The sequence below is a fragment of the Calidris pugnax genome, unplaced genomic scaffold (assembly GCF_001431845.1).
Source record: "Calidris pugnax isolate Ruff unplaced genomic scaffold, ASM143184v1 scaffold28, whole genome shotgun sequence".
NCBI lineage: Eukaryota > Metazoa > Chordata > Aves > Charadriiformes > Scolopacidae > Calidris > Calidris pugnax.
This window is the reverse complement of record NW_015090842.1, coordinates 9,451,430-9,466,010: the sequence shown is the minus strand read 5'-3', so window position 1 is coordinate 9,466,010 and position 14,581 is coordinate 9,451,430. Positions and strand designations below refer to the sequence as shown.

Below are 14,581 nucleotides of genomic sequence, written 5' to 3'. Positions count from 1 at the left end.
CGGCAGGTGAACACCACCCCGGGTATCTCATCTGGCCATCGGTCCCTGGCCAGGCGGTGCCCCGCCGTTATCACAGGAGGGTTTATCTCCCCGATCATTAACCAAATCGGGCAGGGACCCGGCTGTTTGCTTTGGGTTGCAAAGAAAAGCGGCAGAAAGGAAGGAAGGAGGGGAAACCCCCCACCCCGGGGGTGAGCTGGGTGCACCTGCGTGGCATGGCACGGCCCCCAGTGCTCTGCCTGCTGCTGAAACATGGGGTGCCAGGGCTGCTCCCTGCCCCCCTGCCCTGGGACCGACAGCGCCTGCTCACCCGGCGCTGTGCCTCGGCTTATCTCCCCATCGAGAGATTTCAAAGAAATAGGCTGAGCTGTGCCGGAGAGCAAAGATTAACGCTGTCATCACACCACAGCCACGCACCGGGCAATCAACGGCTGAGAAGGCACGGCTGGCACCCAAGTCCCCAGGGAGTTTGGGGTCCCCCCCGTTGGGCATGCAGGGTGGGACGAAGCCCACGGGGTCACAGAGCGCTGGTGAGGCATCACCATGCAATGTCCTCTGGCACGGGGCAACCACGGGACCGGGGTGTGATGAACTTCTGGAAGAGCCAGAAGTTCTGCATCTGCAAGGTGACCCATAGCATCCTTATGGCCGGGGAGATAAACAGTGTGGCCAGCTGGGGAGGCACCACCAGAAGCTGTGCTGAGCTGGACCTGCTCCTGTGGCCACCAGGGTTTGCTCCCGGATGCTCCAGGGGTGCAGTTGCATCCACGTTTCTTTTCCCTGTGTGAGCAAGCAGGAGGGAAGAGCAGAGGGTGCCTGCCCAGCCCTGGGCAAACCCACTGGGTCCCAATCCAAGAGGCTCCCGCATCCCCTCGCCCCAACTGCATCCGCCCCACTTTAATCAAACCTGAATGAACCAGCTCTGCCCCTCGGCAGGGATCCGGGCTCGGAGGTCCCCAGAGTGTTTGCAGCTGCCTGGATACTATCTGGATAAATACTGCTATCGGGGCGTCACGGGACTGCGTCCCAACATCAGCCACGCCGTGCCACTCCTATTAATACAGCACTTTGCACCCCGTCCCGGGGGGCTGCCAGCCCTTGGGGGGGACCACAATGCCGGGTATAGCCCCCAGATGAGCCCCAGGTGATGCAGAGCCTGGGGGAATGGGGAAGAACTGGTGGTCTGTGCTCCCATCCCAGCGCACGCAGGATGTCCTCGTGGCACAGGGAACCCTCAAGGGGGAGGGAGGATGGATGGATGGATGAATGGATCCATCCATTGGTACCCAACCTCCCGTGGATTTCCCACTCCCATCCAGGGAAAGCCGAGCTGGAGAAGCCCCAATTTCCCCGGCAGCCCCGGCCCGGCCCCGCCGCCTGCCCCAGCTGCTGTTTTTAGAAGCGGCGAACGCGCGGCGGAAGGAATAAATCCTGACAACTCAACTAGCGAAATGATGTGATGGCACCGCTCCGATAAGATGGAGGGAGGCGATTGGGAAGAGTCTTAAGCTGCGAACACGCAGCATCTCCACTCTTCACCTCCGCTCACAAAGGGAAATCTCTCCAAAGGGGCTAAGGAGATTATCCCGGCTTTGCCATCCCGGGTGCTCGAGTAATCAGGGCAGCCTTGGGGACGACAAAGGAGTGAGGAGGGTTTAAATTCGAGCCTTGCTGGGCTGCGCCTGCTTGGGCTCAGCCTGGGGCTGCTCTGGCTGAGCTGCCATGGACCAAGGGGGAACGGTAGTGAGAGAGCTGGGCTTCTGCTTGCTCTGCTCTCCAGCTTTGGGGTGCAGGGGGGGCACCCCACTGCCCCCGGGGGGGCGGGAGCTGAAGGGAGATTTCTACCTTTATCGCTCCTGCCCATCGCTGGCGATTTATTGATTTTTTTTTTTTTTTTTTTTTTGACAGAGTACAAAAGCAAATCTTTATCGGGCTGAACCCTGCCCCTGGTTAATGAAGGAGCTGTGACCTACCCTGGAGAGCAGAGCAGAGCAGGCACCTCCTGGTGCCTGGGTGAACATTGGGGCTGAGGAGGGGGGGGGGGGCGATGGCACCCAGGAGGTGCTGCACCCCATAAAGGGCTGGGCAGCCTGCTCGCCAGCTGTGGCGCACAGCTGGCAGGCGCTGGCAGCGGGGCTGGCAGCAGCTGTGCCACGCGTCGCCCGGGGATTGCCCTTCCCGTATGCCCCACGCGAGCCGGGGTGCCCTGCCCCAGCAGGATGCACCCCGATAAGCCTCCCCGTCCCCCTGGGGCCGGGGGGGACGGGGGGGGGGGGGGGGGGGGGGGGGGCGATGGCACCCAGGAGGTGCTGCACCCCATAAAGGGCTGGGCAGCCTGCTCGCCAGCTGTGGCGCACAGCTGGCAGGCGCTGGCAGCGGGGCTGGCAGCAGCTGTGCCACGCGTCGCCCGGGGATTGCCCTTCCCGTATGCCCCACGCGAGCCGGGGTGCCCTGCCCCAGCAGGATGCACCCCGATAAGCCTCCCCGGGACGTTTGTGTTTGGGGTGTTGCTGTGTCCTGCCGGGATGTGGGCCTGACAGGGTCCCTGTCCCCATAGGGTCCCCCTGTCCCCAGGAAATAAATGGGAGCTGTGCCCACGAGGGCAGGGACGGGAATAAACACCGGGAATAACGTCAGAAAGAGCTCAGGGGGAGGATGGGAAGGAGGAAAACTTTCCAACTCCCCCAGGGCTGCCAAGGGTGACTGGACCCCTCTGCAGGGAGCCCCTGTCCCTGCTCTGTCCCCACTCTTGGGATTGCTGGGACCTCCCAGCCTGGCCCATGCTAGTGCCAGGCAGTGGGTAAGGGTGCACTGGGGGAAGGGGAGGGGGGTGCAGGAAGCTGGGGGGAGAGGAAGGGGAGAGAAGGGGCCCCCGGAGCCGATGCAGAGGGCAGATAACCTCTCCGGAAAGGGGAGGGGACCACATGGGGGGGGTCGCTGCCACCCCGCCAGGCAGGACCTGCTTGTGGGGGTGGAGGGGAACAGCACCCAGAGGGAGGAGGAGAGCGAGAGCTCGGCTCCAACACCAAGTCCAAAACCCACTGGTCCTCAGGGCTCCCATCCCAAGTATGCAAGACTTTTTTTCCTCCTTCCCAAGGGAAAATGGAGGAGAGGACGGGGACAGACAGGGGGACACTACCTGCACCTCTCAAGACACTCCAGCACTACCCAACGCAGGGGTGTCCCTCCACTCTAGCAATGTCCACAAACTGGCCCATGCCTCCTTTCTACCCCAGCAGCGTCCTCAAACTGGTTGGGCATCCCTCTACCCCAACAGTGTCCTCAAACTGGTCCACGCATCCTTCCATCCAGCAATGTTCCCAAACCGGTCCCAGCATGCCTTCACCCCATCAATGTCCCCAAACCAGTTTGAGCATCCCTTCACCCCATCGGTGTCCCCCAAACTGTCCTGAGCACCCCTCCACCCTGCAGTGTCCCCAGACAGAAGGCAGGGACGTGTGGGTAGGTGAGCTGCACACAGCAGAGACAGGGTCCCCTTTGATGTCCCCCAATCCAGGACAGGTGCCCCTGGCCCTGCTGGGACCATCCTCAGCCTGGTGCCAACCATCCCACCGCCTTTGGTGCCAGCACGTGGCTTTGCCAGATACAAACCAACCAGGGGGAGTTCAAGGTCCTGGGAGACCCCCCTGAATTGGGGGGGCTACTTGCCCCGAACCCCAACTTCTCCCCATCCCCCAGCAATCTAACACAAACACAACTATCTGCTGCTCAGCCCGGCTCCTGGCGATAAAAGAGAAATAGCTGGAATAATTTTTTTTCCCACCCACACATACCAGGGCGGAGGGGGAAGGGGGAGCGATGGGGCAGATGCGGCGCGGTGCCGGCCATCCGGACGAGCCATCCCTCCTCGCCGTGCCCTGCTCGACCCGATAATAAACCTTGAGGTTTGCAGACAAACTCCGGGCAGCTGGAGATTATTCAGGCAGGAGTCGCGGCGCAGATAAACACAACCGAAGGCGAGCGGGAGGCGAAGGGGAAGGGGAAGGCGGCGGGGGAAAGGAAAGAAAAGAAAAGAAAAAAAAAGTTTGCAGTTTTAATTAGATGCATCAAAAAAACCCCACCAACGTAGGAAAGCTGCTCTGCCCCATCCCGATATCCCACACACAGAACTAGTGGTGAGGATGGATTTGGGGCTCATGGCTGGTCCCAGGAGAGGTGGATCTGTGCCATGCTCTGTAATTAACTCAGAGCCATCGTTACCAGCCAGGAGCAATTAAATAAACCCCAAACAGACGAGGTGGCAGTGGGGAGGTGGGGGCTCAGCGCAGTGGAAATCTTGGTGGAGACTCAAATAGCAAAGCTGATATAGGAAAGAGGGTGAGGAACCCCCTGGGAGCCACCACTGCTCTTTTGGAGAGGGTGGTGGGACACGTCCAGGGACACAAGGCAAAAGCCACCCTGGGTTTGGCCCCATCTGCTCCATCCCATCCCTACTGGTGGCCCATCGGCGTCCCCACAGGGACAAAAGCAAAAAGCTACACCCCACCTTGCAGATAGACAAGCTTTGGCTGGGTTTCTCCTGGCAGCTCCTAATGGGGATTCTCCAGTGTCTTGTAATGCGGCTGAGCGGCCTATCTCTCAGCGGGGCTCTGCTTTCCCCCATTCCCCTGCCCCAACAGGGGAAAATTGTGAAATTTGTCATGGCTTTTCACCTTACTCCTCTAGGAAAATTGGCCCAACATGGTGAGGTTGGCTGGACAGTGATGGGGTGGAAGGGAACAGCCCTGGGAGGGGAGCTGGAGGCTCCTTAAAGTCTCAGCTACCGGCTCCGCTCCAGAGGGAACAAAAACAAGTGGGAAAGATGGAAACCTGGGGCATGGCAGAGAGCTGCTGGTGGGGCTGTTGGGAAGAGTTTGGGGGAATCTGAGAAGGATGGTCATCTCCTCTCTGGTCCCACCAGAGTGATGGTGGGACCACCATCTGATCCCACCAGATGAAGCGGGCTGCCACGAAGCACGGCCACACTCCATCCCAGGACCCCGCTGAGAAGCAGAACCAAGTTGGGGTGACCAACCACCCCGGCCGAAAGGGCGGCACATCTGTAAAGGCTCCCGAGTCTGGGATTACAGCCTCCAGCTCCTGGGGATTTGAATATCAGCCGGGCGAGCAGCAGCCCCCTCCAACGAACAAGGTCATTTCAAAGATAAAACAAAATACTCCTCCTTCCTCCAGCCGGCACGCAGGGCCAAGGAGCCCCACGGCGAGGTCCCAGCACTCTGTGTCCCCAAGCCCCCAGCGGGCAGCACCTCTGGAGAGCCAGAGGGCAAAGCCCTAGTGGGTATGACCCAGTAACCCCCCAAAAAAGGGCCAGGGGAAGGCGAGACCCCACATGTATGAACAAAGGCACCCGGAGCAGCCCGCTTGGCCCCCCCCACCCCCCCGCCACGCTGCATCTTCGCGGCTGCCATTGCTGACATACGGCGGATCCTGCCAGATAAAAAAGAAAATTCAGGCTGCTCAGAGTTTCCCTTTTCGCCAGCTCCATCCCTGATAAGTGCAGAGCCTGCAGAGCGCCTGATAGACGGGCTATCGCGGCGGTTGGTGCGAAAGGAACACCCTATCGCTGCAGCATCGCCGGACCGCCATCAACTCCCAGCCACACAGAAATTAATACCACTCCAATTACCAGAATAGAGATGGGCTGGGAGAAGGCGATAATAAAATCTCTTTTACATAAAGAATGCAAATAACCAGCTCCAGCGAGGGAAGAAGGGGGAAGGGGAGGCATGGCCAGAGCCGAGTCCTCGTGGTCTCTTTTGGGGAGCCTGTGGTTGATGGGTGCTGCCGGGATACGGGGCTGTGTGGTGATGTGACCCCTTCCCCCCCCACCAAGGTTTGGGGACACCCATGGGTTTGGCACCACAGCCCCCTCCCGCCTTGCACTGGGATGCCAGCGCAGGAGTGGGGGAGCCTGGCGGTGCTGGGGGGGGCAAAGGGCCGGGGAACAGATAAGGAGGAGCCGGGGGTGGCCTCGCAGCTCCTTCCTGCCCGGCACGCAGGAAGGGCTGGGATATCAGCGGGGCCGGCGAGCGCTTCCCCTCGGATGGGGCGGGAAGGGGGAGCGGGGCCATGGCCCCCCGCCACCAGGCCGTGGGGATTTGGGCAGCTGCAGGAGCACGTGCGCTGGCAGCCGGCGTTTCCCAGGGCTTCTCCATTGCCCGAGCCCATGTGGGAGGTTGGTGGCATTGGGGACACACCAGAGGACCCCCCCAGCACCATCGTACCCATCACTGAAAGGCGATCGCTGCCCTGCATCGGGGTCACCCCTTCCCATCACGGGCTGCTTCAAAACCAGATCCACCCTCATTGCCCAGCCAGGAGGTCCCTTGGGAAGAGCGGGATGTGGGCAGGGGTTGGCAGCACAAGCAGAACCCAAAACATGGCACATCAATTCTGAGGTGGGGGTGGGTCTGAGATTCTCCCGGTCCCATCCCCGTCTGCCCGCCGGGTGCCATCCCCAGCGGACGGGCACCCACAAACCCAATCTACGCGGCGGAGCCCCAACGATAACCCCATCGGCGGGTTGGTTTGGAGATAGTGGGGGCGATAGGGCGCGGGGTACCCACATGGCACGCCTGGCCTCGCCGGGCTCCCAGGGTGCCAGCAGCCCCGGCGCGAAGATGCTGAGAGGCAGATAGACGGCTGTATTCGCTCCTTGGGGTTTTGATAACCATCGCGAAACCACTCGAGCGTCGCTCTTGTGGTTGCCAGGATGTTTGCAAAATGCCCTTGCGAGCGCGGGGCAGTGCAGGACGGGGGGTCGAAACCTTCCCTGCGCTGGGGAGTGCGATGCCAGCCATGGCCCTGGCATCCCCACATCTCCTGGCTCAGTTTTTACCATCTCAACAGCAACGTGGGGATGTGAGGGACCACAACCATCATCTCGTACCTCCTCTCCCAGCAGAAGTGCTGGTATTTGCAGCCTGCCCAGCTCAAGGTCCTCCTCATACTGGTTTTTGCAAGAGATGGCGAACACCTGGGGGTTGCCCCAGCCCTTGGTCCAGCCAGGATGCTGGAATAGGGCAGGATGACTGGCCACACACTAGGGACTTACCTGGCCCATTCCAGGTGTCCAGCTCCTGTGGATTTTCTCCGGGATCCGGCTTCTCCGGCTCCTTTGGACTCTCCGGGGTGTCTCTGGACTCTGCAGCAGGAGAGGGAAGGCAGGAGGTTACACATGGAGAATTTCAGAGGCAACATCCTGTGGGGGTCAGGACCACTGGACCAGCAACCCCCTGGTGCCAGGATGTGTGGGGGTTCACCTTTGAGGATGCGCATGGGGAAGGGGGGTTCCCCCTCAAAATCCCTGTGTCCAACCCCCACCATTGTCCAGCCAGGGGGTCCCCCGCACCCCACGGGATGACCCATAAGGACAGCCAAGCCCACCCACCCATCATCCCCAGGGATTTCCCGAGAATCCCTTGGGTGGGCACCCACTTCCCACCCCCTCAAAACAAAATAATCCTCCGTGCCTCTCCCATCCCACCGTGGGCCCCACGTCACCCGGGTTCAGCCCCACTCCCGTCACGGCTCTATTTGTGGCGTATTCATAGCAACTTGATAACAATTATTTTCTCCATTAACTGCTGCTGGAGATGCAGCTGATAAAGCCTATCTGCATATGACAGTGTGGAAGATTAGCGCCCAAAGTACATGTTTGCCTTGGCGTCCCGGGCGGATAACCAGCACGGAGCCCAATCGATCGGCGCCAGAGCGAACACCCAAGGGTGACGTCACCGGCATTGGAGATTATTAATACAGGTGATAAGCGGAATGATTAACATCAAATAAATCAATCACCGGGTATAAAAGTCCTATTATTTTTGGCTATAAATCAAAGTGCCTGGCATATCGATTTTTATCCATCGCGCTGAAAGCTTTAGTGGCCGTTATTGCTGCTCGGCGTTATCTCTGCTATCACCTTTTTATCGAGGCAGGCTAGTGCCAGGTGCAGCTCCGCGCCCGGGCTCCCAGCTCCCTCGCCCCCAGCCCGGCTCCCCCATCAGATAAGAACCGCTCGGCTTCTCCCTGCTGCTGAGCAAAGTTTGCCAGCGAGCCCTCCCTGCCCCGGCTACGGGGGTGCCAGCGTGGATCCTTCCCTCCTTCCCACTGCATCCCAAGGTTTTGGGGGACACTTTGCTCCCCCTTGGCTGGTGGATGAAGGCAACAGGCGCTTGCCGGGGACCGGCCGGCTCCATTAGCCGGCGCAGCCTTGCCCTGCCGCGGTTATCTGGAAGGGCGCTGCAAACATTAACTGATTAGGATTTGCCCCCACCTCCACAGGAAGGAACTTAAAGGATATCTGGGGACTGTTTCGGCCCGGCCCTGAAACGCAGCCACCTCTGGGGTGGGGCACGGCATGGCTCGGCTTGGCACGGCACGGCGGCAGGCAGGCGGCGGCGTGGGCAGGAAGCAGGCAGCAAAAACCCTGGTCCCCCATCCCCATCCTCTCAGTGGCTGATTGAGTCACCCCAGGGACTCACTTTGCACCCCAAAAGGGTCACTGCATCCCAAAAGGGGGTCACTTTGTACCCCCCACCCCACCACCCCGACGTCACTCCACCAGTGGCGGGTGAAAGGCGGTGAAAGGGATCCAGGGTGAGGGTGCTCATTAGCAGCCATCACGCTGAACAACCCGCCTCCGGTTTCCAGCAGCCCTGGGCTTGTGCCCGCCACCCCCAGCACACCCCTGCCCCCAGGCCAAGCTGAGATTGCTCCTGTTTGTGCCAGCCCCGGGGAGCCCTCATTCCTGGCTGATTGCTCGCCATCACCCCAGAGCCAGCCTGTCCCCAGTAGGTCCCACCACCAGCCAGAGGGTGCCTGCAGGGATGGAGCACCCCAGGGAGGCTGCAGGGGGGGTCTCACTGAATCAACAGCCCACCCCTCAACGGGCAGGATACTTCACTCTCCTATGAGGACAGGCTGAGGGAGCTGGGATTGTTCAGCCTGGAGAAGAGGAGGCTCCGGGGAGACCTTATAGCGGCCTTTCAATATCTGAAGGGTGCCTACAGAAGAGCTGGGGAGGGACTCTTTGCCAGGAAGGGTAATGATAGGACAAGGGGAAACGGTTTTAAATTGGAAGAAAAAAGATTCAGATTAGATATCAGGAAGAAATTTTTTACTATGAGGGTGGTGAGACACTGGAACAGGTTGCCCAGGGAAGTTGTGGCTGCCCCATCCCTGGAAGTGTTCAAGGCCAGGTTGGATGGGGCTTTGAGCAACCTGCTCTAGTGGGAGGTGTCCCTGCCCATGGCAGGGGGGTTGGAACTAGATGATCTTTAAGGTCCCTTCCAACCCTAACCATTCTATGATTCTATGATTCTATAATTAACACCACGCACCAACAGCAGAGATGATGCCCAGGATGCTGGCATGCCCGGCAAGTTGGGGACAGCCTCTACCACCCGAACGTGGCAGGGGGACATCACGGTCAGCCCCCCTCTTCACTCACCTTCACTGCCAGGGGGGGTGGAGGTGTCGCGCTCAGCAGAGCCCTCGTGGTCTGAGGTGGCCCCCTCCCTCTCCGAGGGGCTCGTCTCCCCCACCGGGCCGTCCTCGCCTTCCTCCATCGCTGCCAGGGAACCTGCCGCAACACAGACGGGGTGGTTATGGGGGGAGAAAAATGGAGGGAAAAACACCCCAGTGGGTTTTCCCAGTTGGGAAATGTAGGATGCCAGCCCCAGAGGGGCTGGCAAAGGGTCCTTCCCCTGACCCACTGCGGTCATGGGGTCCAGAGGAGATGCCCTGCAGCTCTGCACACCACAGGAAAGAAAACCTCGTCCCCGGCCAGCCCTGTGGTCCAGCATCTCTCTTATCCCCTTGCAGAGGGGGTTTATAGAGCCACCACCTTGCCCCGGGGTGTCCCCCCGAGGGATGCCCAGTTACCCCTACAGACATCATGGGGAACGAGCCTCACATCTACCTGGGCCATGAGGAAGGTCCCCATGTGCCACAGGCATGGTGAGGTGCCCATCCTGCTGCAGCCCTCACCTCCACTTCCCACCCGAACCCCCCCTTCCAGTGCCTGTCCTGGAGAGGATGAGGGACCCCAGAGACCATCCCTCACAGTCCCCCGGCACCCCCTGTCTCTGATGGGGCACCCGCAATGCAGCCCCCCGCCATGCCCACAGCCTCAAAGGGGATGCTGCAGCAGGGACATGGAGGATGCAAAGAGGGTGCATGTTGAGGGGGACACCCCAGCAGACCCCCCCCACCCCAAACAGCCCTACCAGCCCACGCTGCTGTTTCCATGGCAACTCAGCATCTCTCTCTCTCTCTCTCTCCCCCCACCCTCCAATCCCTGCCGAAACCAAGAAGCAAAGGAAGAGCGGCGCACGCGGTTGGTGCCGCACGAAGCCACGCCGGGGGGCTGCCCCGTGCCCCATCCGGCACCACCCGCCGAGCCTGGCACACGGGCAGGGGGACCCAGCACGGTGACAAACCCTCTGCAGACCTCAGCTGCTCTCTGTGACTCCAGGCATGTATATTTACAGCGGGAGAACAAAGAGCCCATAATCTATACAAAGCAGACAACAATGAGCGTGAATAAAGAGGCTGCCGGAGAAGGGAAGGCAATTTATTCTAATTCTGCTAATTTCAGTTCCAGCACAATTAAAAAGGCTCTGATAATATTCAGAAACAATCGCCAGCTAACAAATCGTTTCTCTCGCTGTAAATGAAACATTGTTAGGCTAATTTCTTCTTTCACGCCTTCACGGCTCTTGGGCTTCTGATAAAGTTAACCCGACTCTCGCCTGCTCCATGGCTTGGCACCTCCAGCCTGGCCAAGGAGGGATGGACGGAGCCGGGGAGGGATGGACAGGGTCAGGACCACACGTGGCACCAACCCAGGGGTGCCCAGACCACCCTCATCCTGCCCCCAAACATGGAGCCCTGGCTGGGAGGAAGATGGTGATGCTCTGTATAAATACAATCGTGTAAAACCTAGGGTTTGGGTACCACAGCATCACTGAGCACCAACGGGGATGATGGGTGGCTGGCAGCATCCTGGTCCCACGTCACTGCGGTCCCTGGATGCATCCCAGCACCCAGCCTGCCCCACTGCACACACGTCCAGCCCCAGGGGATGTTCTGCCACCGGCACTCCCGGCTGCGTGGGTTAAACGAACTACTGGATAGCTCAAAAAAAAAAAAAAAAAAAAAAAAAAATTAAAAAAAAAAGAAGAAAAAAAGCAAGCGAGGGAGAGGGAGCGCGGAGCAGGGAGCGGAGCGTCACTTCTCCGGGATTGCTGGAAGCCCTGCACAGTTATCACCGCACACAGCCTCCCTCGGCTTGCCTGATCTGTCTATTCTTCATTAAGCAAATACGCTGAAATGGAAATGAAAACATAATAGCTATTTGATTTTCGGCGAGATATTTTGCATATTGGTTCAGTGCTGATAGTGGAATTTCATCAACTCCCTTTTTTCATGCTTTAAAACTGAATTACTGAGGCTGGCTTTACAGAGAGGGGAAGAGCCAAAAAATGCTCCCTTCCAAGATACTCCGCTTCGACGATTAACTCTTCTCCCTCCCTCCTTCCTCCTCTTTTTTTTTTTTTTTTTAAATTCCAACGATTGTAAAAACTTGCAGGAAGCAGAGGAGGTGTGCCCATGTCACCCATGCGGAGGCAGGGGACACGGGTCCAGGCGGGTGCGAGGGTTGGCATTCCCAGGGCTTTTCCAGCAGTAGGAAAACCCATCATTACCCAGGTGATGATTTAATCATTTTGCTCAAATTAAGGTTCTCCCCGGCGCAGGAACAATAAACCTTTTCTTGATTCTTTGCGCTTAGGCGGTAAATTTAATAAAAGGAAAAAATAATATAGAAAATAAAAAAAGGAGGGGGGACCTTCTCCAGGCTGCCAAGAGTGAGACCCTGGACGCTCTGAAAGCCGGCACGCAGACAAGAGCAAAGCGATAAGAGGCCTCGATAACAGATAGAAAATAGCAACAGCCCCAGACTTTCCCACCAGCCCTGGAGCGAGGAGGAGGAGGAGGAGGAAGAGAGGGAGGAGGAGGAGTCCCTGCGGTGGAAAGCGGGTCCTGGACAAAAAAAAAAAAAAAAAAAAAAGTGCAGGCTGGGGGCAACCTGCCTGTGCTGTCTGGCGGTCGTCGGCACGCATCCATGTCCAAAAAGTTACTATTTTTAAAAATAAAAAGGCTGGGTAGATGGTGAGCCCAAGGGAAGGCTCCAGGAGCCACAGAGTGAGGGTGAGAGCCCGGATCTGGGCAGCCTCACACCCCAAACCTCACCTACAGGTACCTCAAAGCTTATGGTGCAGCAAGTCCCCAGGGCACTTGGCTCCAGGTGGTGGTGGGCACTCTCCCAGTGCTGGTGGGACCCAAGGGATGTCCCCAGCTACACCAGGCTCGCTGGGACCACACGAGCAGCATGATGGAGGCCGTTGTCTTCATCCATCCAGCTCCTCCTTACCCTCACCCTAGCCCTGAATCCACCTTCCAATTACAACAAACCATAATAACAAACCAATAAACCCCAAAGCAGTCAGCTGGGGCTCCCCACCAGCACCACCACGATGCTCAACCATCACCACCTGATGGAGATGTAGGGAAGCCAGCTCAGGCATTACCTCCTTGAGGTGGCACAGCTGCCCCTAAAGCTCTTTATTTGACCCTAAATTTTGCAGCCATGAGCGATGGGCTGCAGGAGCGGGCACAGGGGCTGGTATTCCCTGTGGAAAGCTGCTGTCGGAGAGGGTCGCAGGCACTCCTGGTCCTTCCTGGCACCAGCTGCAAAACCAGCTATGGTGACTTGGTGGGGTCCGGCACAGCCTGGGGATTCCCCAGGGTCTCGTAGCAGGGTTGTGCCGTGTCAGCCCCGCAGCAAGCAACGCCCAGAGAGCAACCTGGGCTGCAAATCCAAAAAACACCCGTATCTGATGGGACATCAGCCCGCCTCTTCTCACCCAATTTTTCTCCAGTATGTATTAATGTTTGCCTTTACCAACGACCTCGAGTGCCCCCGAGCCCGTTCCCCAGGGATCGGGGATGCCAAGCACCGCAGTCGAGGGCAAATGAGGTTTCGGTGGCCGGGAAATGATGCCGATCCTCAAAGGTCACATTATCCAGCCGGTTATTTTTTCCCTCCTCTTGCTTGATGCTGCTGGGATCCAGCATTAGATAGCAATGCTTTCCAAAAAAGGGGTCCCGCGAGACAAACCTTCTTCCGGGACCCCAGTTTTGGAATAAAACAGACTTTTTTTTTTTTTGAGCACAAATCAACCCTCTCCCCTATCAGCCTGGCTGCAGCATCTCAGGGCCAGGCTCCCCCTGCAGATATCAGGACATTAAATATCAGCCCCATGCATGGGGCCGATAGCGGTTGGGGCCAACCCCAGCAGTACCTATCTCTAATTAAGGGCCCTTCTCCATCACCCCCAGATAAAACTCACCTCGACCCTTCCAGCGGTGCCCTGAGTTAGTCAAAAGGGCAAGGAAAAAAAAATAAAAAAAGAAAATGCCTGGGGAGCTGGTAGAGGGGCGATTCATAATGCATTTATAATAATTTATTATTCAATTATAACAGGAGGGGAGTGAAGGATATTGGGGTAATGAAGGTGGTGGTGGATGCTATGATTGCTGATGGGACGCTGCAATTGCTCGCAGAAGGAGAAGCTCATGGCGGGGCGGGGTGGGATTTATAATAATTTATAGTTAAATTTATGAAGTATTTAGGCCTAATTTATCCAGTAGGGCAATGAAGGAGGCTGGGAGGGAGGCTGCGATTGCTGAAGGGGGGGGTAATACTCATGTCCTCACCCGGGAGCATCCCAGCCCCTACAAATCCCCATCCATCCCCCCGTGGGACACAGCACCCCGAGCATCCCTGCCCCGGGGGGGGGGAGCCCCCCGGCTGCAACGGTTGGGGAAGAAAAAGAGCCGGGGAGAAGCAGAGCCTGAGAAAAAGCAGCCCTGCTGATAGGGGAGAGATTGGTTTCAGCCGGAGCTGCTCCCCCTGCCAGGGGGGTGGGGAGTGAAACAGGCCGCGGGGGGCACGGGAAAATAATGAGGGAGAAAATAACAGGGACAATGACAATGAAGTGACTTTACGTTTCAGATGGGGTCGATAACGCCCTGATAGATTTTTAAGAGAGGAGAGAGTCTAATAGAGCCGGCCCCGGCACATCAGATGGATGGGAGCAGATTGCTCCATGGGAAGGGGATGTGATGCTTAACGCGGTCCTGGCTGGGGCCAGGAGGTGTTCAACCGGGGGGGGGGAGCCCCCCGGCTGCAACGGTTGGGGAAGAAAAAGAGCCGGGGAGAAGCAGAGCCTGAGAAAAAGCAGCCCTGCTGATAGGGGAGAGATTGGTTTCAGCCGGAGCTGCTCCCCCTGCCAAGTCCATATCCTATCTGCGCGGGGTGCAGTTACTTAACATTCATCACCGCCTGAACTCTGTAACTTTATCAGCGGCCGAGCATGGCGCCATCGCCGAGCCCAGCCATTCCCGGCGCTCAGATAGGGCCGATAAACCGCTGATAGATTACAGGAGATTGTTTCACTTCAGGGGCCGCGATTACTAATACTAATAGCGAGAG

General features: G+C 58.3%; 1 protein-coding gene across 1 annotated transcript in view; it reads right to left on the bottom strand.

Moving 5' to 3' along the window:
- The window catches only part of ZFPM1 (zinc finger protein, FOG family member 1), a 28,559-nt gene that overhangs the window by 12,897 nt on the left and 1,081 nt on the right, over positions 1–14,581 (bottom strand). The window contains 2 exon segments of the mRNA XM_014942579.1: positions 7,076–7,165; positions 9,473–9,604. Of these exon segments, the coding sequence (XP_014798065.1) occupies positions 7,076–7,165; positions 9,473–9,604 (222 nt within the window).